The sequence below is a fragment of the Parasteatoda tepidariorum genome, chromosome 4 (genome assembly GCF_982258835.1).
Source record: "Parasteatoda tepidariorum strain Cologne lab strain chromosome 4, Ptep-v5.0, whole genome shotgun sequence".
Classification (NCBI taxonomy): Eukaryota; Metazoa; Arthropoda; class Arachnida; order Araneae; family Theridiidae; genus Parasteatoda; species Parasteatoda tepidariorum.
In genome coordinates, this window is record NC_141758.1 from 107005554 (window position 1) to 107030325 (window position 24772).

The 24772-nt window shown below is 32.3% G+C and overlaps 2 protein-coding genes across 2 annotated transcripts; both read left to right on the forward strand.

Annotated features, from left to right (window-relative positions):
- The first annotated feature begins 2853 nt into the window (after positions 1-2853).
- LOC107453223 (uncharacterized) lies at positions 2854-4784 on the forward strand. Its single transcript, XM_016069956.4, has 2 exons — positions 2854-2976; positions 4450-4784. Exons 1-2 carry the CDS (start codon positions 2875-2877, stop codon positions 4678-4680), a joined length of 333 nt encoding a protein of 110 aa, XP_015925442.2. The 5' UTR covers positions 2854-2874; the 3' UTR covers positions 4681-4784.
- Positions 4785-17271: 12487 nt separating this feature from the next.
- LOC107451129 (uncharacterized) lies at positions 17272-22020 on the forward strand. Its single transcript, XM_016067128.4, has 2 exons — positions 17272-17400; positions 21655-22020. The coding sequence occupies exons 1-2, from the start codon at positions 17389-17391 to the stop codon at positions 21871-21873; spliced, it is 231 nt and encodes a 76-aa protein (XP_015922614.2). The 5' UTR covers positions 17272-17388; the 3' UTR covers positions 21874-22020.
- The last annotated feature ends 2752 nt before the right edge of the window (positions 22021-24772 follow it).

A 24772-nucleotide genomic window follows, 5' to 3' on the forward strand; every position in this document is an offset into this window, starting at 1 on the left:
TATCAGAAATTTTACAAGTTGCAATTGCGCAAACTGGCATTTCGATAATAGTTTTCAATGTTTGTAAATTCACTGCAAAAACTGAGGAAAGTCATTATAGAAAAAAACAAATGTCTTAGAATATGTCACAAAAAGAAATGTTTCAATATTAGTTAGAGCTATTAAGGCCGAACGCTCCGTTCTTGAAGTAAAAGTGCGAACTTTGCGCCAAAGTGACGTCACTAGAGAAAATCGGAGGATTGGCGCGGCAAGAGTTTCTACAAAGGAGTGAACCAGCCTTTCTGTTCTCTTTAGCCCTGAGTGCGAATACCTTCTGAATTTTTCTCAGTCCATTCGTTTTGAAAATATTTCTAAGTCCGAAAAACCTCGAAATATTTCTAATTACGAAAAGCTTTCTAAGATTTTTCAAAAGATTAACAAGTTCAAAACTTCTATAACTACAAAGAATTTCAAAAATTTTCAAAGTTAAAACAACTTCAAAGTTTTCTAAGTACCAGAAACTTCAAAATATTTCTAAGAGCAGACGTTGACGAACAAACGTTTCTAAGAACATTTAGGACGTTGTTTGTAATAAGAAACATTGTGACGTTGTTTGTATTTGGAAATGTTTTGAAGTAGCTTGTACGTAGAAAAATTAGAAGACGTGTCAGACTTAGAAATAATTTTAAATTTTTTGCACTTGGAAAGTTTTTGAAGCTACTTGACCTTTAAATACTTTTTCAAGTGCTTTTAACTTCGAAAAACTCCGAAGTTGTTTGTACTTAGAAAAAACCTGAAACTGTTAATTTTTAAATAAAATCTTAGAAAATTTTATGTAATTAGAAATATTTTGAGGTTTCTTCGACTTAGAAATATTTTTAAACTCTTTGGAAAGCTCTTGACATCTTAGTTGTAACTATTGATACAAAATTTATTCTCAAAATTCAACAATAAAACTATTTTTTTACTAAAAATTTAATTAAAAACTAGAAAATGATGAGATGGGTTGATCATATCTGAACTGAGAAATAGAGTGTAGTCAAGGCTACCAGATTCTATTAAAATCTATTGTGTTTCTGTCTCTATGAGAACACCAAAAAGTACGATAATTTTTAACGATGATGATTTTTGGTCAATTCAACAATAAAATATTGTTTTATTACCATGTTGTTTGGTAGTAAAAGTGGAAAAATTCGGTAATTTTACAATCATGGGGTAAAAACCTTTTATAGGTTTACATTAACAGGTTTTTGCTGAGTTAAAATGAACCTTCTTTTGCTGTCTGGGAAGGTGGGTAATTCTATTAGAATTTCTTCCTTTGGGTATACCCTTGTAATTGTTCTCAAGCCAAAGGGGAAAAAAGAGTCAGACCAATGAATTAGATGGTCAGAATATTCAGTTGTATAATTACAGTATACGAGTAAAAAATTTAACAGTTAAAAAAAATATGTAAAATAAAAAGTAAGGCATCTGGTCAGAAAAACAATTCTAGCAGAAAAGAGAAACTATAAAACTTTGATATATGTGTGTTGGCAGGATAGCACTTCATTAGGGCCTGCTAACACTTGTTGTTGCTAACTTAGTAGCTTGTTTGCTAAGCAAATCGTATAAAATTGTATTGCGATTTTCGGGGGTTGGTAAGCGTCAGCGAACAGGGGGAGGAGCCTACTTTTAGAAGATAATGACTCTTTTTTCCAGAAAGCAATTAAGGAAGCAAGAATAAACAATCTAGAAATTGTATTTTTTACTGCATATATTGACTATTTCGCTATTTGACTATTTCGCTTATCGATTTGCGGTTAGTTTCATTCAATTAGGCAAAAAAAAAAAAGGAACTAGAAAGAAGTCAATATCTCTTTTATGTACTGATAAAAACAGTTTTTGCAATTTTCTGTTTTTCCACAATCTGGAAAATATGGTCCCAATTATACAATCAAGATATTTGGACCACCTAATTTGAACTTAATTTTCGCATACTTCATCCTACCTCTGTCCTGCAGTGGACTGATCGTTAAGACACGGCTCAAAGCAGATCACCGAAGTCAAACAACACTGGCTGCTGTCAGTGTGCGGGTGGGTGACGACTTGGATCAGACTGCGTAGGGATCGAGGGTGTGCGGTATCAGCTTTCGTTCAACTGTTCTACCGTAAAGTGCTCGACTTCGCTTGCAGGTCGTCGGGCTACCGAAGCGGGGGTGCCATCCCCTCTGCACAGGATCAAAATTGTGATGGCATGTCTTCGGATCATCATCGGGGATGCTTCCCAGACCGTCTCCAATAGCCCATTGTGCAGCTCTAGTGCGACGTAAATAAACTACAACAACAACGGCGCGACAAGAGAGCTAAGTTAAAGAAAATGAAACGTTCCTACACACAAAACTTATAAAAAAATTTAAATGAAGTCGAGGACCTAATTACAATAAAATCATAAAAATGAACACTAATTATTTTTGGGACATTTAAAAAAAAAAGATCCTAAAGTAAATTTCTTTTTCTTTTCTACAAAATAAAAATAATAATTTTTAATATATTTTATTCCCATTGTTCAGTAGCACTTTTTTCAATTTCAAATAGTTTGAGCAAATAGTTTTCAACATGAAAACTTCTGATATCCCACTAAGTTTGCACGAATATTTCGATTAAAAAATAGTTTCGCAACGAACGAAACGGAATTACATATCGTGCGTAAATATGTTTGCATTTTTTTTTTACTCTCAAGCGAATTTCTTCCCATCTGGGATTTCAAAATTGAATATAACTTGAAGAACAATGATAGACATGACAACTTGTAATCAACCTTGTTATGAGGAATATTTATTTATTGCTTTTCGGAGAAATCAATAAGGAAGTGATTGAATTCTGTAGCGCGAAGTAAATACAGAATTTTTGTATAAAATGACATCAGCTTTTGGTGAACCTTATCAGGATCTACACAATCCATTAAGTTGTTTTAAGAGATTTCATATTTTCTGCATATCAACAACCATGAAAATAACGGTAAGTATGTTTCCTACGGCTTTCTTGACTACACTAACGTCCAAATTTTGAGGGTAAGGTGTCCTAATCCTTCGGAAAATGGTATGTTCATTCAGAAGAAGTACGTCTCTAAAAGTCAAAATTATCATCCGCTCTAGCTAAAGCATATTTAAAGTTAGCTTCTCCAGCCATTATGTTCGAGACCTGGTTGCAATCTCTAGGTTTTATTTCACTCAGCAAAAACCTTTTAAGGTAAACCTAAAACGGTTTGTTATGCGTAACGTCGCACTAGAGCTGCACAATAGGCTATTGGCGACGGTCTGGGAAACATCCCTGAGGATGATCCGAAGGCATGCCATCACAATTTTGATCCTCTGCACAGGGGATGGCACCCCCGCTTCGGTAGCCCGACGACCTGCGCGCTTAGTCGAGCACTTTACGGTAGAACAGTTTAACGAGGACCCATACCGCACACCCTCGGTCCCTACGCAGGCTGATCCAAGTGGGTCACCCACCCGCACACTGACCGCAGCCAGTGATGCTTGACTTCGGTGATCTGCTGGGAACCGTATCTTAACGATCAGTCCACTGCGGGATCCTTTATAGTGTAAATGAACGTTCGATTCGGTATTAGTATTTCTTTTTAGTTTTTACAAACCAAATTCGGCGAAGTATTACATTACAGTTACCAACAGTGCACGATTATTTTAAAACAGTAACTATCTTCAAGAATGTTTGAGAAATTTAACCATTTTCTATATACAGTCTCTGGCAAATTATTGGACGCACTCTAAGATTCTTTGCAAAATCTTAATTATCAGATGATACTATACAGCTTTATTGTTTTTACGCGACTGAAACCGGTTTGCACTTGTTTACATTCGTGTATCAAGGGTTAAATTAGACGATATATAACATAAATTCGACGACTGGATAAATTAGACGATATATTATATAAATATAGAATATTTATTATATCAGGTATTATATTAGTATATTATAATAATTAGAGCAAACTATTGGACGCACACTAGTGCTTTAATAATGACATGCTTTGCACGAGTTCATATGCTATACTTTTATATGTAAACATACATGTAATGGGTATTTATTCAGAAGATTTCTTATATACTTCCTATTTGTATTTATTTTTAACGTATTGCATTACAATGTTAATCATTGGATACACAAACATAAACAAGTGAAAACCGGAATCAGTCGGGTAGAAACAATAAAGCTGTATAATGTCACCTTATGATTAAGATTTTACATAGAATCTTATAGTGCGTCTAATAATTTGGCCACGGACTGCAATAGCTGCGTTTCATTAGAATTATTGAAGGATGTTTTAGAATGAGCATAGAAAGTAACTGAAAGTTGGTTTTAGTATCAAATAAAGTTGTTTTTAGTACGTCATTTGTTTCACATTTAATGCATTATTTATTTAGATTGATTCTATCACAAATGAACGTAGTGTATTTGCTTCATTTTAAGGTATTTATTCTGTCGGCTATGTTGATGATGTCACATGGACTTCCCCAAGTAACCAATAGGGATGTTAATGGATATAATCGTGATGCAGGGCCAACCTCGAATAGAGCAGGAAGTGGTGGTAATACAGGAATGGGAGGTAATACAGGAGGTAATGTAGGATTTGGTTTTGGAATAAATGGTGAAATCGGAGGTAGAGCTGGAGGCGGAACACAAGCTGGGGCAGGGAAGTGACTTGTTATGTAAAAATACTACAATTCAGTCTGTAGTGTTTTAATACTTCAGAAGACATGCAATGATTTTTGTCAAGCAATTAAATATTTTAAAATAAAAAGGTGTTCTTTAACATTAAATATGTTTTATGTATATTGTTTTTTACATCTTTTTCTCTCTATATATGCACATAAAACTGAAAATTTTCATATATACAGTGGTGGCCAAAAGTCTGGACATTTTTTGAAAGTTTCATGTTTTTCAACTTTGTGTGCTTGTAGAATATATTAATTTTCACTTAAATACAAACATTTGCATATCCAATTGAAGGTAATTTAATGTAAAATTTAATAACAAAACATAATTAAAATATCTATATTACAAAAAAAGTTATGCTCAGTTTGGTAGAACAAGCAAACTCAAATCGCTTTGAATAAGGGTGTGTTTTGTAATAAAAGCGCACTAGCCAATCACAAACACTGTTCTTAGAACCAATCAAATGTCTGTAACTAGAGTTTAGGTTACTTGGATGGTAAAAGAGTTATTGTTGTGGAAATATTTTGCTGAAAAATGCATACTAGTACAATTAAATTGAGTATTGCTGTTTTTGAACATTTAAAGTCCTTTTTCTTTAATTAAACTAATTTTAAACAATGTCATCAACAAGAAGAACTGATTGGACATCTACAAAAAGAAGCCGAATTCTCATATTGAGAGAAAATGGCCTCCCTTATGTTGAAATTTCAAGACAAGCTGGTGGTTCAGTCACTTGGTCACTTGTTCTGGTGTACGAAAGTTCTGCTTACGTTATGAAAAAACGAAATCAGTGGAAAATAAAGCCAAATCATTCCGAAAAAAATATACAAGTGCTACTGCCGATAGAAAAATTAAACGGCTATGCCTTCAAGAAAGAAAAATTTCATCAGATTCCGTTAGATGTGAAATGAATGCAGCGGGTATTGCAGTAAGTTCAAGAACAATAAGAAGAAGGTTATCAGGATTTTGACTACAAGCTAGAATTCCAAGGAAAAAACTATATTTAAATCAAAAGCAACACGAAAAACGAGTTAAGTGGGCAAAAGAACACATTAAATGGTCAGAAAATAAATCGAAGCAAGTAATCTGGAGCGATGAGAGTAAAATATCGCTCTTTGGTAGTGATGGTAGAAAATACGTAAGGCGTAGAGTAGTATCCTACTAAGTATTGATTGTGTAAGTATCACTTTAAAAAAATGCAAATCTAAGATAGATCTTACTATTAGTTGCATAACTTTTTTTGTAATATAAATATTGTAATACTGTATTTATTATAAAATTCTACATTAAATTACCTTCAATTTCATGTATAAACGTTTGTATTTAAGTGAAAATTAATATATGCTACAAGCACACAATGTTGAAAAAAATGAAACTTTCAAAAAATGTCCACACTTTTGGCCACCACTGTATATATATATATATATATATATATATATATATATATATATATATATATATATATATATATATATATATATATATATATATATATATATATATATATATATATATATATATATATAAATATACATATACATATGTTGTTGTTGTTGTTCATTTGCGTCGCACTAGAGCTGCACAATGGGCTATTGGCGACGGTCTGGGAAACATCCCTGAGGATGATCCGAAGACATGCCATCACAATTTTGATCCTCTGCAGAGGGGATGTCACCCCCGCTTCGGTAGCCCGACGACCTGCACGCGAAGTCGAGCACTTTACGGTAGAACAGTTTAACTAGGACCAATACCGCACACCCTCGGTCCCTACGTAGGCTGATCCAAGTGGTCACCCACCCGCACACTGACCGTAGCCAGTGATGCTTGACTTCTGTGACCTGCTGGAAACCGTGTCTTAACAATCAGTCCACTGCGAGACTATATATATATATATATATATATATATATATATATATATATATATATACATACTAGAGGGCTCTGCCCCCTACTCGCTACCACTCGCAAACCCCCGATAATTGCTACGCAATTACATTTTTGTTTTCTTCGCGAACAAAATTAAAGTCGTTATTCTGGAGATTAGCTGGCAATTTTTCTGCACCAACATCACATAGAGAGAATATGATAGGATTGTAAAATGCCAGAGGTGCTTATTATCAGCGTTATAAACTTACATAAAGCAATTTTAATACAAACAATATTATAAAATTATATAAAGCGAGGAAGCAATATTATTTAACACATTACTATAGGGCATTAGCCGGAGATTAATCTCCGTATCCGAAGCACGAGTGGCAGAGCCTAACTCAAATCATTGATGATCTTGAAGAATGCCAGACGCTCCCTATATTATGCTTCCCAGTAATTTAAATTTTAAACTCAAAAAAAATTAAAATCTAATGAAAAAAAGAACTTTAAAATATGGCAAACAAATTAAAACATGTTGTTGTTGTTGTTGTTGACTTAATATTCTTGGTAAGCCTAGACCAAGTCAATGAGCTCGAAAGTCTTCAGGAAATCAAATACAAGTAAGGGACCAGAGTAGAGGTCTTTCTTTTTCAGATCAAGACTGTGTAAAATGTGATCGGGAGAAGTTTCTGCAGAGTTACACCTCGTGCACGTTGAATAGGTCTTTCGCCCAAGCTTATATACCCACATGATGTGTCCACTTATGAGCCTACTTATAGAGGACTGTATGGCTCTATCAGCCCCTATGGTAAGTACCCCACCAGGAGGATGTCCATTACACCAAGAGTGGGCCGGAGGGATGTTCCATAGTTGTTGGTCAGTGGTTCTGATCTTGGAGCAAATCTCAGGGGATTAAAACATGTAATATAAATAAGTTGATGCTGAGTAATATTTCAAAAGCAAATACCATTGCAAGTAATTGCCCAATTAACCTCAATACTGTCAACTGACAAAATATTTCAGTCTCAATTAGACAAAAAGCAAATCATATAATCAAAACATATGTAACTGAAATTCGACAAAGTAAATTAAGCAATTAAATTTTTTTCTCATACTGAATACTACACTCATGTCCATAAATTAAGGATAATGACGTTCAGGCACAGAAAGAGACAGAAGCCAAACAAATTTGACTTATTTGTAAAGTCTATGTATTAAGCAAAAGTTAAAGAGCAAAAAAGATGCTATATGTTTGACATAATTAATAAAAATTGCGATTTTTACTCCCTGGAGCAAATTTCAAAAAAGAACCTATTTACAAAAAACAGTATAACATGGTTAGTATGATGGTTAATACGGAGTATGTCTCCCGGACGATGCAATACAGGCCGTACAACGCCTAGGCATGCTGAGTATCAAATTATCAATCTGATCTTGGGGAATATTACACCACTCATCAAGCAATGCCCTCCGAAAGTCTGGTAGACAGGTGGGAGGGGGTTGACAGGCTGCAATTCGTCGGCCAAGCATTTCCCACTCATGCTCTATTGGATTCAAGTCCGGTGAGTATGCTGGCCAATCCACACGGGTGATATCCTCCGATTGAAGGCATTCGTCTACAATGTTTGCACGGGGAGGACGGGCGTTGTCGTCCATAAACAGAAATTCAGCACCCATGGCGCCCCGAAAAAAACTTACATGTTGTTCCAGAATGACATCCCTATAGATGTGGCCTGTCATCGTTACACTCTGAACATGAAAGTAAGTTCTGGAACCAAGAATAATTCCTCCCCAAACGAGCCGTCCTGCACCACCTTAGCGGTGTCGTTCAATGGTGTTGTCTTGGTGGTAACGGGTACCTGGCGCTCTCCATATGAAAGTCCGGCGAGAATCAGACTGCAAACTAAACCTAGACTCGTCGGAAAACAACACTAAAGACCACTGTTGCGGTGTCCACAATGCATGCTCTCTACTCCAGGCTAATCACAGGCGACAGTGAGTTGCGGTAAGTGGAACACATCTGACTGGCCTACGAGCATATAGACCAATGTGCCCTAAGCGTCTGTACACGGTCTGCCTTGAAACTGTCGTACTGGTAGCTGAAGAGAGCTGACGAGACAGGTCTGATGCTGTGCTCCGTCTGTTTCTTTTGGCAGTAACTGCCAAATACCGGTCTTCATTCGGCGTTGTAACTCGGGGGCGACCTGTGCTGTAACGTCTACTCACATCATCTTGGAATCGTTGCCAAAGCCTGGAGATGACACTCTGAGCGATTCCAAGTTCCTCGGATACTTCCAGCTGGGTACGTCCACATTCCAGTCGTCCGATGATTCTACCATGTAAAAAATCATCCAAATGCTTTCTTTGTGCCATAACTATGCGGTTATTGCACTGAAAGGTTTTTAAAGCGCTTGTGAACAATTTTACTTCTTTGCCACCATTCCTTATATAACCCTCTCTTACACTCTCTTCATTGTGACGTACTACCAGCGTCATCTAGTGGTTTCCTGTAATTTGCATATTCTTCTTCAGGATGTGTGTGATAATTCTACCGGTGAAATTTTAATTTTAGAGATTGATTTCCGTGTGATTCTGAATTATCCTTAATTTATGGACATGAGTGTAATAAAAAAAACAAACATGAAATGAAATAATTATGTTATCAATGATCAATAAACATTTTTGTCTGATATGTTATAAAAAATGAGGTAAAAACAATAAAATTAAAAATTATTTACAATAAATCACTGAATATTCACAAAACCTAGCTATGTACATTTTTCATTAATTTTTCTTTTCACATCATTTTGTGTACCAATGATTTGCACTTTTATGCATTATTTAAGAACTATCTCAAACATATATGAACTGTTAATTAACATTTCTGGTTGAATGATTTTTTGAAAGTAAGTAAAAAACAATTAAAAGTAAGAAAAAACAATGATAAAATTAAAAATTATTTACAAAACCTCCTTATATACAGCATTTTAAATCAATTTCGTTTCCATATTATTCGTTTTCATTTAAACGTCTTGACTCTTCAACGTTTCTTCGCCGCGGATTTCGCTGTCGCGTATTGATGACACTACGATTATTTTCGATATTAATTTTGTGTAGCTAAATTTTGTTCAGCCCAATGTCGCTGTTGATATCGCCTAAGATATTCACGACGATCCATTTTTTATAAAAGATATAAGTATTTTAAAGTAAACTCTGTTCAAAATATTTTGATAATTTGGTATGTAAATAGTTTTTTGAGAGACTGTTGATTCGTGCTTCCAATTACTCTACCCGATTTATCAAAGTTATTAAAATATATTGAAATTCTAAAATAAATAACTGCGTTCTATCAAAGCAAACATTTTATTATGAAACTTTAGAACAACTATTTTTTAACATTGCCACTCAATGACGTCATAAGCAATCGTTTGCATAAAGTTTAGTTCATAATAATCATATATAATCGTTTGCATAAATAATCGTTCGGTCTTTTTATAGCTTTACGTAACATGTATCAGCTTTTTTTTTTTTTTTTGGAATGGCGATGCTATAATTTTGTTGTTGAGTTAATAAATCTTCCTATTTATAAACGTAATAGTAGAGTTTTCTTAATTATTTGATTCGAAGTCCTCTGAGTTTCACTTGATGTCAGTTTGTATTTTGTATTTTTTGACAGCATTATTAAAACATATTACCTTTTAATACACATGCGTTCTCAAGTTTGATTGGCTGTTTTGTGCGTTACTAACCAGAAGTTTTCTACGATTGGCTATGCGTTATCATTCCACTCTCTTCTTATATATAAAGATATATGCACTATCTTGAAGAAAGTGACGGGACAACTGTAAAGTTTGGTGGACGAGGATTGATGGTATGGGTCTGTTTCTCCTGGTATGGGGCTGGCCCACTGGTGAAGGTTGATGGTATGATGAATGCCGATGGATACTGTGATATTCTCGACAATCATGTCCTTCCTACCTTGTGGGCAACGAACGATATGGATGATTGCTTGTATCAGGACGACAACGCAAGATCCCATGTTGCAAGGAGGACTCTTGATTGGTATGTGAACAACAACGTTAAACGCATGGAGTGGCCGGCGCAGAGCCCTGATCTTAACCCAATTGAACATCTCTGGGACGAATTGGGCCGTCGGTTGAGAGCCTGCACCTCACTCCCCAAAAGCAAGCATGAACTATGGAACTTCCTGTTAAACATTTGGAAGGAAATTCCTCTTGCCACTATGGCTAATTTAGTGGAAAGCATGCCCAGGAGGGTTGCAGCTGTGATCGCAGCCAAAAGACGTCCTCCCTCCTATTAATTTTAATAAATATGGGTTTATGTCATTATAGTGTCGTGTCCCGTCACTTTCTTTCAAATAGTGTATATATATATATATATATATATATATATATATATATATATATATATATATATATATATATATATATATATATATATATATATATATATATATATATATATAGAAAGGAATTGGTGCCGCCTTAAAATGATATAATAAAATTTTATTTGAAATTTGAGATTGGAATGAAAGGAAACACGAGCATCGAACCAAAGGATTAGGAAAACATGATCATAGAGCAATAATGAATTGCAGAAAATTATATTTGGATGCTGAATTTCGTCTATCATTGTAGTGGAGTGGAAGTAAATTTCATATCAGAGTAAAGACAAACGCATAAAATTAAGGCCGAAAAAGAAGTAAATTGAATATCAAAGCAAATTGCAAATCCAATAAATAAATGCCATAAAAGTAGAATTTGAAATTATTGAAGAAACGTGATTGCTTAAGAGGCACGGTAGTAAAAAACAAGGTGTAACGCAGTAACCCTATAGGTTCAATGGTCAAACTACGTGATGTTGACAGTGAGCAAGTGGGTGCCACTAGAATTTAGAAATAGGAGGGAAAAATACAAATGAAACATACATTAAAATAAATGACAAATAGTATTCAGTAAATAAAAGATGAAATTTTTCAAAAAAATATACAGACACTTCTAATAACATCATGCCAATAAGGAGATAATAAAAGATACTTATATTTGATCTACGGCAAGAACTCCCCCCGCCACAAAGTCTGAGGAGTAACAAGAACAGGAATAGCGCGTTTTAAGGAGGGTAGCTTTTCCTTCGTCTAGGTTTAACACAAGAGACCAGAGAAAAAGATTACCTTTATCTAACTGACACCAGCCAAAAACTGTCCTAAACAGTTACCCTACACCCCCACTTGAAATAGTTATTACTCGTTACCATAGTCACCACCACGGGTCCAGATGAATGGCTAGGGGAGTTCTTACTCTAGACAAACTATACTACATGCTGGCGTAATTGAAAAAAAGAAAAACCAACACACAGATGAAATGAAGATAAATGTTGTACTCGTATTTTCTTTAATTATACCTTACATTTTTTTTTATCCTTCTCAGTTCGAACCCCTGCGATGGCTGCTAGATACGAATTCCGCGGTGCACAAACCACAGTGGTGACGTAAAATATCCTACATAATAGACGAATCATGGCTTAGAGTCCGATTGCTGGCAGTTTATCCGTGTGATGATCTAGTGGTTTTCTTCCCAATGTAACACAAACGCGGGTTAGTTCCATCAAAAAGTCCTCCACGAAGACCCATTTCTCTCAATGTTGATCCAGGAGTTCCCTTATCTTCTGGATTCGGTTCGCAATGACAAGGCTACGGAGTTGAACATTAGTTGTCGTAAACCCAAAAAAATTTGTCTGCTGCACAACGACGGTTAGATTATGGTAAACTGTTTTACATCACACATTATTTTTTCACAAACGAAAATTTCTTTTAGACATAAATTGACACAATAAACAGATCAGCGAACATGAAGTTAGGAGAACATAATTTTAACAAGAACGTATACATATGTATAAATTGGAAATTTATATTTGGATTTATATCTGGATTTGCAATTATTATAAAAAGTATAGGAGAAAGATATAAAGGGAGTTAAGGAGATATGTACAAAAGGAACACTCATTTGCCGGAACTAACACCCAGGAAGGTATTAAATGAAAGGATCTTAGCATAAACGAAACATTCAAAGGCATAAAGAGGCAGATATAAGGGACATTTTAGTTACTGAAAAGAGACTGAGAAACATCAGGAAAAAATGACTGAAATCCGCTTTTGAGAAGAAACAAAAAAAGGAACACCAGAACCGATGTTAGAAAACAAAGTGGGCATAACTAAAAAAATCGTTGAATGAGAAGTAACTTGGTGAAGCCTACAGACAAACGACATCCAGTTAAAATTCAAGAATTAGAAAGTATGAAAAACAGACAATTGGGATAGGTTTAAAAGTCTCGAAAATAAATGAAGAAAAGAAAGAATTAACGATTGAAGTCTACAATTTTGTACAGAAAAAAAAAACGCCTTCAATGACGCACCATTTGGTTTGAAGAGAATATTTTTCTTATCCACCAGAAATTTAATATCAGGCAACGACCTCTGAATTTAAAGAGGAGATAATAGAAAGTTGAAACCCAAAAGAGAAATGAAATTTTGCAAGACAAAAAATAATATTCATTAAATTTATATTTAGATTAAGAAAAAAACCTCTTTAACATTTCGCATAGAATAAACTAAAACTGTTATGAAATTAAGGATAAATACAGATTCAAAATAAGAGAAAAATGGGAAGATTTAAATAAATGCGTGATTGTAACATTACACTAAAAGTGTAACTATGACACTATGTATGTAAATAAAAGGGTGAATATCTTCATAAATTCTGATCTAATGATCGGATTCTTATTGTATTAGGACTCTATCTTACTGGTTCTAATCAAGCACCCAGAGAGCAAAATAAGGTTTACTTTAACTCAGCAAAAACCTCTTAATGTAAACCCTAAAATGGTTTGTGATGCGGCTCACGTGTAAACCTTCTAACCTTCATACGAGATCTGTAACAATCCTCTTCATTCTAAGCACATCACTTTGATAAAAAAAACCTTGGAAAATAACCTTCTATATAGAAACCTTAAATCGAGGTTGTCTTAGGGTTTACAAACTTGAAAAAATCCTTTAATAAAGCTAGACTCAAGGAGAAAATAATTTTAAATCTAGGTAATTATAAGGTTTCTTTTCGCAACGTCATATATACTCAGCTAAAATCCACCTTGTCTTGAAATTTTAATGGATAATGCAATTTGATCCTATCGCTAGTGTGACGTCATCTAAAACGTCACGATGGACCTAAGTGACCACTTTATCTAAGTGACAATACTTTAAAAAATTTTTTTAAATCCTTTTAGAATGAAATGTTTGAAATTGCAATATTTTTGCTTTATTGAAAAAAGGTTTTTATTAGAAACATTTTCGTGACACTAAAAAGAAAATTCCGAAACAAGGTTGCCGTAAAGGTTACATGCTTTCTGGGTAATATCTCAACTGGAACATTGACTCGTTATTTTTTTTCTACGAAATGCGCATTTCCATTAAAAGGCTTTATGCGCGTAGTTAGTTGTGTATTGTGAGGAGTTGGTGCGTAATATGAAGGAAAAAAAAGAAAGTAGGTGAAACATATTGTTACCGATTAAACGTTCAATCAACATAATCTTAAACGTTCCTTAGTATCTGTTGAATGTCATTAAAAACTTTACTTCTGTTTTAGCACTTTTTGCTAAGAATTTTAGGGCCAGATTTATCTTTTCTCAAGACGACGTCGAATGATTGTCATGCAGTTTTTTTTTTAAAAGGAAACCTCATTTGAAGATCAAGGGGGGGGGAACAGTTTATGTACATGAAAGCTGATTCTGAGGAAGAAAAAAAAATTGAATTGTTTTAGGGGCAAGTATACCTTTGAAATTATAAAAATATAAGTATGGACGGATGTAAATTAATACGCGTGATATCAAAACTGACTCTCGTATGTATTTACATTTTTGATGTTAGAAAAAAAACAAATTTTGAAACTCGGACGTTTTTTTTCAAGAATCGTTTTTTTTCTTTTTTTTCTTCTCAAAACTCTTTAGTAAAATATACTTCCATACTAGTATTCCCTTCCTCTACTTCATTCTCTTCTCTGTCATCTATGCGCGTACAGAGATCGGTTTTACCCTGCGTTACTCATCTTCACTATGCAATAACTCTCGGGTCGGACTGATTTTAAACGTTATTGATTTGTTAAAAGCTAGCAATCGTCAAACTGCAACAGATAGCTATTCAATGATCATTGCTCTGAAAAATGTACATAAACCGCTCTTTCCATTTTTTTTTGCTGCTTTTTACATTTCTACACTTACAAAATTATCTTCAAATCTACCATATTATGGTAAAATTTACCATGTGTCTGGCTCTATGGGATCATCAAAAAGGCATGTGATTCTTACCGAAGTGTTTCGGTTATGATTTTGGTAAATTTACAATAAAGTAGGGGACTTAAGAACAGTTTAAAAACAGATATTTTCAATTTTACTTCGATAAAGATCATACTAAAGATGTATGTGATATCTCATTGCTTACCATTTAAAGAATCTATTAAAAATATGCTATTTTATAAGGGAGTTATAATGTTTTTACACCCTTTCAAAGTAGGTACAACACCATGTTGTACTTTGGGGTACAGGGTATTATATCTTGGTACTAAATGAAAATTAAACAGAATATTGAAAATGAATCTTAGTTATAAATATTAAAAAATAATGGCTTCTTTATCTAGTCCATGGAGATGTCATATGCAATGTAATTCACAGGGTAATTGATTGCTTTTGACGCAATGAAGATAATGTCGTTGATGGTGAAGGCAATTTACATATGATTTCTTCGTCATCTACTTCATATAACGTTTCATTTCTTAAAAGAAAAGTGCTCTTACCTTTTTTATAAGGTACTGGATTCGTCTTAAGGTACAACTGCAATTGGGTACTTGCACTTCAAGGAGAAGAAGACCTCCCATGACCACGCACGTGACCTATGACGCCAGCGCCAGCTAATCTTTATCAGCAAAATTTCGTATTAAAGTTGAGCTAAGTTTCTCTTGATAAGCTAGAATGCTAATTAACGATAAGTTACCGAGCCGTAACGTAAGTTTTTCCAATGTGAGGAAGCGTTTTTTTGTGAGTTACGGTTTTTAAAAAAATACTTATATGCGTATTATTCTGTTATTTCGTAGTAATACTAACAGTCCATAACGCTTGTAGCACACATTTCTGGAAACAATACTAAGGAACAGTTTGATTTTAAAATAATTGCCATACTTCTAATATTTATTTGGAATCATTTTCTTTAAAAACTTAAAAATTCAAAACCGAGTGTGCTGAGGTTGCTTAAGTTATTAAATGATAGGAGAAGAGTTACCGAAAGCAACTAAAATATTTTTAATTCCCTTTATCTAATAAAGGAAAATTGAATGATGTAACAAAGTAAAATTTCTTGAAAATTTCTTTATGGGTTTTTACGTTACTAAATATAATGATCTTTAAAATGATCAAATTTCTCAAATGAGAAAAAATTTATTTAAAGCAGTAAAAAAATTATATTTGCCATTTGCTTTGCATTTTTTGTTATTAACATAGTTTTTAAAAGTAATACATCAAATACTATTGATAATTTTGTGTTAATTTGCACAAATACTTAATTTTTATTTATCTGATATTTTTTATTTTATTTTTTTCGTTTTATAAAATTCAAAGGTTATATAAACTCAAAGAAGTAATTTTGAGATGATGTAAATTTTGAAATGGTGTAAACTCAGAGTTTATTTAAATTTAGTCATGTAACTTTGAGATAGTGTAAATTCAGGTGTAAACTTAGAGATGATATAAACTATTACTGAATTTTTTAAATTTCCGCATCTCAATTTTTACATATTGCTTTTCTGTTCTTTCAAAGAATTATTATGAAACTTTTATTGTACTTCTAGTGCATAGAAAAGCACAACTTTTTTTTAACACTAAACATACCAACACTTAATATATACTATTTCTACCATTGCCAGTCAAATGACCTGACTAATAAAATTTCTAAAATTTTCATTTAAAGTTCTCGGTGAATGTATAAAATTGACCTTAAGTGAGAGAGTAATTTCGACTAAATTAACAACATACTTGATGACAAAAGTATTTAAAATTTTATTAAAATTTAAATTTAATTAAAATCTAAAGTTTTACCTTTTAAAGTTCCCGGTAAATGTTTAAAATTGATCTTGCGTGTGAGGATAATTTTAGCTGAACTAACGGAATGATAGCTTATAAAAGCATTTAAAAATTTTACTTACACTTTCATATCAATTTTATTAAAAACATTTCCACTTTAAAGTTCCCGGTCAATGCTTAAAATTACCCTTAAGTCTGAATGTATTTTTGACTAAACTTGAGAATCATTTTTTCAAAAATTTGTCAATAAGTTATGAAATTGCCCTCGAGCCACTTAGAATTAACACCATTTTTTCCTGTTTACTTGACCGGAAATGTTCTTTATGTTAACGATTATTCTAGTGCATTTGATAAAACGAATATAATTCATTTGTTAAAAAGTTTCCTGTTTTCACTCTTACTATACATTCCTGGAAGAGAACTAAAAGAAATAATGATTATAGCGTGATATTTAGAAGCAATAAGCATATTGACACTAAATGTTTTAAAATCGCGTGAAAAGGCAAACGCGGAAAATAATACTTTAATTTCATGATACAAAATATTTGTTAATACATGCAAAATATCACGCAATGCATATGGGTATTAATGGTATATATACGCGTCAGGTTTCTATGCTATTTTATCGATTTTGATATTTAGTTAATATTACAAGATATTTTTCCTTTGTAGAAGAGCTTAAATATGAAAACATTTGTAAGTATTAACATCTATATTGGTTATTTTGCATAGGTTCTTGGCTAGATTTATTATTAGTTATTGAAGCACAATATTTTTGAAAATGCATTTAATTTTCCCATTTGATGTATAAATAATATGCTTTAATTGCTTTTTAAAAAGCCGTAAAATATGCCCCGCTACTCAAGTCAAAATTCGTATTTGTCCCATCAAACAATTTTGATGGTTTATGTTGGTTTCAGTGTGTTTCCAATATCATGTCACCGTCATCCAACATCAAAACATTATGTGTTCATGGTTTTTGATATGTCAACAAACTTCTTTCATTCCATGATGGAAAATGTTACTTTAATGCCTTGTTTTGGTTAATAATCACGAGAATTTTGATCCCCATGACCAATAATCGATGATGATTCGCGATGGTCCATGAGGGTTTTCAGAAATGAACCATCAATGTAATTTGTTTGATTTTTTATATTGGCCCATCATAAATCTTGTCCAAATTCCGACATTGGGGGGCTAGCGGTTCATGATCGTTCCAACATTTGATTTCTAAGAAATTATGATGGAAATTTCTGATGGTTTAACATGAACAAACCATTGAAACAAGTCGGACCATCATAAATCAGTTCGAATTCCTACATGGGAGTGATGGTTACTTATGTTGGTTACCATCAAAAAATATAATGGTTTATGACGGAGCTATTGATGGTCACCTTCAAGACTATCTTGGTCCATCAATGGAAAACCATAAAAAATCTTGAATTTGGCATTTAGAAGAAAAAATTATTTTTTGTTTCTGCAAATTTTTGTAATAAAACGTATTTTTTTGACAATTTAAATTAAAAAAATATTCAAAAGAAAAGAATTAAATAAAATTAAATAACTTCGCTTTTCAAATTCAACGAGAAAATATTTTTCCTTATGAAAGGACTATAATGGAAAAATACAAAATTAAGGTCATTTTTGAATGAGATAGAAATTTGCTGTAAAAGTTGTGCCTATTGCATTTTGCATTTCAGGTGTGGTATGATGAACGAAAAATTATCATCTCGTTTCTAGACTATACCTGAAAAATGTAACTTATTTTTATTCAATTTCATTTTTTTTTCTTATGTTTCATTTCAAACATACATTATTTCTCATATTGAAAACTGGGCGTGAGATACCATAATAGGCATTACATATTTCCTTTTAAAATTTCTTTAATTTCTTAAAACTTATTTTTTTAAAATAATTCTTAATCGAGTTTCAATTAAATTAAACCAATTATTTAATTTTTATTACACTTAATAAAAAGCTAATATAAAGTTTTTATTCTTCTCTTAACAATCAATGTAACGGTTAACTTTTTATTTCAATTAGCTTTAATTCACTGCCCCGACAAAATCGAAAACAAAATCTATTTGTTAGTCTTTATTTCGCACCGCAAAAATGTTTCAGTTGCAGGGTTATACTAATTCTCACAGTCTTTTTGACGATTCGCTTTCGCCAAATTATTTTCAAATTTAATATTGATTCAGGGGGGGGGGAATGGCTTTATATTTGGCTATGTTATCCTTTGATAAATTGCCAACCATGGATCTCTTCCCATGCTCCGAACAGTCCGTTGGGATTAATTCACTTTACTTTTAATTTATTTTTTATTTTAAGTTTTTACCATTTATCTATTGTATCCTAAAATTAACCACGATTGTGTCCTTGAAAAAATTTGAATTGTGAAACTATTAACGAGCTGAATTGAAAAACTATAAGCTAACATTATTCCAAATATGACAGTTTTGCATCGAACTGTTTCTTACTATCGTTTCTATGTACGTATTTCACAAGATTCCAGAATTTCCGTTAGCTACGCAATGCACATAAATTATCTTGTAGCAATCATGAAAAATCATGGTTTTTTTTAACCAAATTTATTTTTGTGAATAATTTGAAAAACGTTACTTATCATTATAATGCCCCAAGTTCTGCAATTATAAAAATAGTTTTTAAGTTTAAAGATCGTATCTTAATTATTTTCTTCAAAGCATTCCTTGTTTAGAGTTATTAATTCTCGTTATGATTTGTATTTCAAGTAATGAAAAATGATGTTTTAAAAATATTTTATTTTAAAATGAAAATGGAAGGAAACAGTTTAAATAGTTCAGAAAATTCTTACCTCGCATCCACGAAGCTTTACCGAAACTGAGTTGGTTTTGTTTTGTTGATTTACAAGACTTTTCGTTTTATTGATTGTGCTATCAATTATTACTTATGTATAGTTCCTCATTATTCAATTGTTTCGAAATTTAATGTAATGATGCACATTGCGGCAAAAGAAAAACAAACCACCCTGAATAACTATTGATGTAATGATTTGATTCTCACGTCTTCAGACTCATACGTAATAGTTCGAATGGCTGACTTCAAATATGTTAACCAATCGATGCAGACGATATTTTAAGTTACAAAATCAGACACAAAAGCGTACTTTCTCTAAATAAACATACTTTTGTTTCAACGATGTGGAATTGACTCAAAAAATATATGGGGGTGACCGGAGTCTGAGAAATATGGTCTACATAGTTAGGTCAAAAGAGCGATCCAAAATTTGTAGCCCTATTGTTAATTTTACTTTTTGCGTATTTGCCATATCTCTAGAACTTTTTAAGTAAATTGAAAATGTTTTGGACGCAATTATGAAATTCGTTTAGCCAAAGATAATTGCATAGTAAATATTTTTTTTATTTATTATCTCATTAAATAATAATAGAAAATTTTTTGTATTGTTAGGTACACAAATTTCACATAATCTTAATTTATATAATTTTACATGATAACTTATGACTCTATCACAATAAGGTAAACTGGATATTCTTCGCTTTTAGCTTATTCGTTGTACTGATTATTTTGTAATCTCCGCTCTTGATAATAAAATCCTTGCATAAAATGAGGTGAACAAAGATCTGCATTAGTGACTGCAAATTAATGTTTGAATGAAGAAAAAAATGTACTGAACTTATAGAATTTATCAGAGTTGAGTCCATAGAATCTATAAAAATAGTATTTTAAATATATACAGGAAATACCAAACCAGTTCGGTTGTCTTGTTATAAGAGTGGCGATAATTAGAAACACTTTAAAGTTATGACAACCATTTCGGTTTCAAACAGGGTTTAACGTTTGTAATTCATACATTTTTTAGTCAAATTTCTACTGTTTTTTTTCTTGATCAAAACTTTTTTCATTAAAAAGCACTAATTTTTTTTTTTTTTTTTTTTTTTTTTTTTTTTTGTGACTAGGAAATTGTAATAAGGGTTCGAATGATGGAATAACCTGCAGACATTAACCTGCAGAGTCCTTCCCACATTTTATCATGCGTAATATAGTGCAGACTCTTTTAAAATGTATTAAAATGTTTTTAAGGATTAACTTGATCGCATGTTTTCTAATCACTGTATATCGTAAACAATTCAGAAATCTATGTAAGTTAAAATTTTTCTTTAGGAAATCTCTTCTAAGAAAAGAAAGTTTTGTTGAAAAGACGAAATTGTTTTAAGTTTCAGACTTTTTCATTTATCATGTGCATTCGAAAACATTAGCACTTCTGCAATAACTAATGAAACCTTACAGTTGCATTTTGCAGACGTATTTTTTGAAGATATAAGCAATAGAACATCATTCTAAAAACGTTTCAAGCAATTCTATAGTCATCTGTTAGAACTGAAACTTGGATTAAAATCTATAAAATCGACGTTTGTACATTTAAACGTGTTGATGCTCTTATGAACCATATAATTTTTCATCGACGTTACATGTACAAGAACTACCCTGAATAACTTTTCATCAAATGATCGGATCTTCACGTTCTAGGACCCAAACTTAATGGCTCGAGGGGGTGAACTGAAATATGCTAATGATTTAGTGCAGACGATATTTTAAGTTACCGAATAAAACACACACTTTCTCCAAATAAACATGTCTTTTTTTCGACGCATTTGGATTTCTTATCCTTTAAATAGGGGGTCAGAAATCGAAATGAGTTGAAAAAGTTTGAGTCTATTAAGTTTGAGTCCGTGAAGATTCGATCACTTAAACAAAAGTTATTCAGTGTGGTCCGCACAATGTAGCTCAGTTGGCGCACTGCACATTTGAAAAGTTGCTGCTTTGCTATTTTGTTCTCGTTACTGCAAATCAAAGTTTAAAGTAATTTCAATATCAAAAAACAACGTGATTAGGAAAAAAGGCATCTTGCGGTTTGTTATGCTGTTTTAATGCTTGGTGTATTTTCAGATCCTACTTTTGTGTGCTGCACTTATTTTACTGACCCATGGAGCACCTCAAGGTAAATCTCAAAGCCAAGGTAAAGGTCAAGGCAGTGGTCAAGCTGGAGCTGGTGCTGGAGGTGGAGCACAAGCTCAAGCGGGAATGGGATTTGGAATGGGTGGAGGCATTGGAATGGGTGCCGGAGGTAGTGGTGGATCTGGAATGGGAGCTGGTGGTGGAAAATAACAATGTTTCACCATGGACATGGAAGAACTTGTTTTAAGCTTAAAACTCGAAATTATATCTATTTAGAACTTTATGTTTCATTTATTCTGAACCTACAAAAATGATAATAAAATATTTTTGCGTTTAAAAAGGTGCATATTTTATACAGATTCAATTCGGAAAATCAAGTATGGTGAAGTTGTTTTAACAAATTAAATTTAATGACTAATCAAATTTAATAAAAATACGAATCTAACAAATTTAATTAAAATGCGAATATAATTTATCAAATTTAATAATTAAACCTAAGTGTAATATTTGCTAAAAAATAAAATTACGTTTTTTTTGCTAAACGCATAGATTTAGTTTTCATTACCACGCAGTTTTATTAAAATTATTTTAACCTGATTGTTTGTGACAATCACAAAACATGCAACTCGTTCTACCATCACAATTGCAGAGCCATGTCACTTGTATGAACATTATTACAAGTCAAAATCTATTTTGCTTTTCAGATTTATACATCGCTGTTTGAATTTCATAAAGTACCAAATTTAAAAAAGACATAACATAGGCAATTTTCTGTCATCTAATTTTATCTATCGATATTGCATATCCACTTATGGCAAATGTTTATGCCTGTAAGGTAATATATGTTGTTATTGCTGTTGTTGTTAGGTTGTGAGTAAGCAATTTTGATAATAACAATGAAATTTAACCCTACCACAAAATTTGTAAGCTACAAATCGTTTGTGGTTGCCCCCGATTACGTGATGGACGCTACAGGACGCTTTGGACTTGGACATTGTGAGGTCCACCCATAAGGTCAGCAGAGGAGAAGATAAGGATTGATAGATTTGAGACATACGATAAATTCTAACCTTAAACAATGCATTTTTAAAAAAATTTTTCGGTCAAATTTAATCCCCCGCATGTATATAGTTGAGGCAATCAAAAATCAATCCAAGCAGCAATACATTATATATCTTAACGATTTTTTGTTATTGAGAAAAAAAAATGACTTACTTAAAAAGAAATATTATTAGAATTATTAAGAATAAAGAATGCATATTGGTATCAATATGACTCTATTGTGTTCATTAAGAAATAAACACTAATTGACAACTTGGCATAACGACCATGGAATGGACCTTGGCATATCCAAAAGTATTTCTTATTAATTTCCTGCCATTCATTTTTCTTCATCTTCCTAAATATCATTAGGACTGAACAGACTTTAAGAAAATACAAAAATACTCATGTACAAATTGTGTTAGAAAAGGAATTGTTTTTGCATTAACCAATGCAATTGATCGAAATTAAGTTTGCTAAAAGGTACGTATCTTTTCATATTGGGTTTAATTGCAGAAAAAAGAAGTAACCATTCGGAGGTGGTTTTCTTATGTAATATTACCTTAAAATATTTATGAAATTGAGATTAATTTATTAAAAAAAGTTCATTTAGAATATTAACTAAAATTAATGTGATTAAGAATTTTTTTTTCCTTTATGGGAAGGTTGTGATTCTTTAAATTTTACCTTCTTTAAAGAATTGACCATAAACTTGAACTTTTTTGTTTAAAAAAAGGGAGTTTTCAACCACGCTAACCACAAATGATCAAATGAAGAAATCAAATGAAAATGATCAAGTGAAGAAATGCATATTGCACAAGAAGAAATAACACCTCAGAGTGTTCAATGACACCTCGCTTCTCTTCTTGACCTCACTCTATCCTTTACTGTTTGTCTCTTGAATTGATGTAAACAAAGCTCCTTTTTGGTTTTATCGAAGTTATCAGCTAATTTCTGCACAAATTATAGGTTAGACATTACCTTCCCATCGGCATCGAGAAGTAGATTAAGTTAGTGAGAAATATAATTCTTTCGGTCTTAAGTTTTATTATGAATCAGGCTGATCACTCTTTAATTCTAATTTTGCTAGCTTCCTTATAGACTGGGGGAGATCTATCTATAAGAATTTTAAGTTGAACAGAAGGCAACCAACCTGAATAATTTTCGACAGGAATACTATGAAATCCTGAAGTAAATTTCATGAAAAAAAGACAAAATTATGCCATGTTGAGGCCCAACTACTACTAAACTTGACCAATTAGTTCGAAATACTTTGTAAACAAAATGCCCCTACTAATAGAAAAAATATTTTTTTCAAAATTTCTGTGCTTTTTAAAAAAAATAAAATATTTATTTTGTTGTTATTTTTTCTCTTTTTACTAACTGCCTTGCCTTACAACTACCAATAAATGCCCCTTTAAGGGGGAAATGCTGGTGTGTGCTTGTGCTCCCATCCACAGAACACTGAAATACAACTACAGAGCTGAAATTTGACGTTTGAAAGCGCCATTTTTATTCCTGAAATTAAAACGAGTTAATTTTTTAAAATTCCAGATTGAAAAAACATGGTATTTTTTCACAGTTATTAATTCTCTACCTTAAAGTCGAATTTTAAATTATTTAATTTCTTCGTACTCACTGTATTTTTTTTCAACACACATTCGTAATTTCGAGTTTCTAAGTCTTATAAAGTTTGCACTTCTAAACAAAATGTAAAGCACCCAAAACAGCGGTGGAAATATGAAAGTAAACATAGAAAATAGGAAGGCTTAAAAAAGCTGTGATTTTATTTCATATTAGTTTTTATTGTATACGTGCGTGATAATTTGTTGTATAACTACGTGATTTATTGTATAACTGCGTGATAATAAGTAAGATTTAAAAATAACTTTGAATTCGTAGAAAATAAAGAACGGCGCAAAATTTGAAATATATATATATATATATATATATATATATATATATATATATATATATATATATATATATATATATATATATATTTCATTTAAAAGCTTGTGATTTCGACCAGTTGAGACATCTTATATAAAATAATTTTATTTTACAG

Excerpts from the sequence above, each read along its gene's own strand:
- LOC107453223 (XM_016069956.4), top strand. The coding sequence starts at position 2,875 with ATGACATCAGCTTTTGGTGAACCTTATCAGGATCTACACAATCCATTA. Across the intron at positions 2,977-4,449 it reads CAACAACCATGAAAATAACG|GTATTTATTCTGTCGGCTAT; the intron begins GTAAGTATGTTT and ends CTTCATTTTAAG.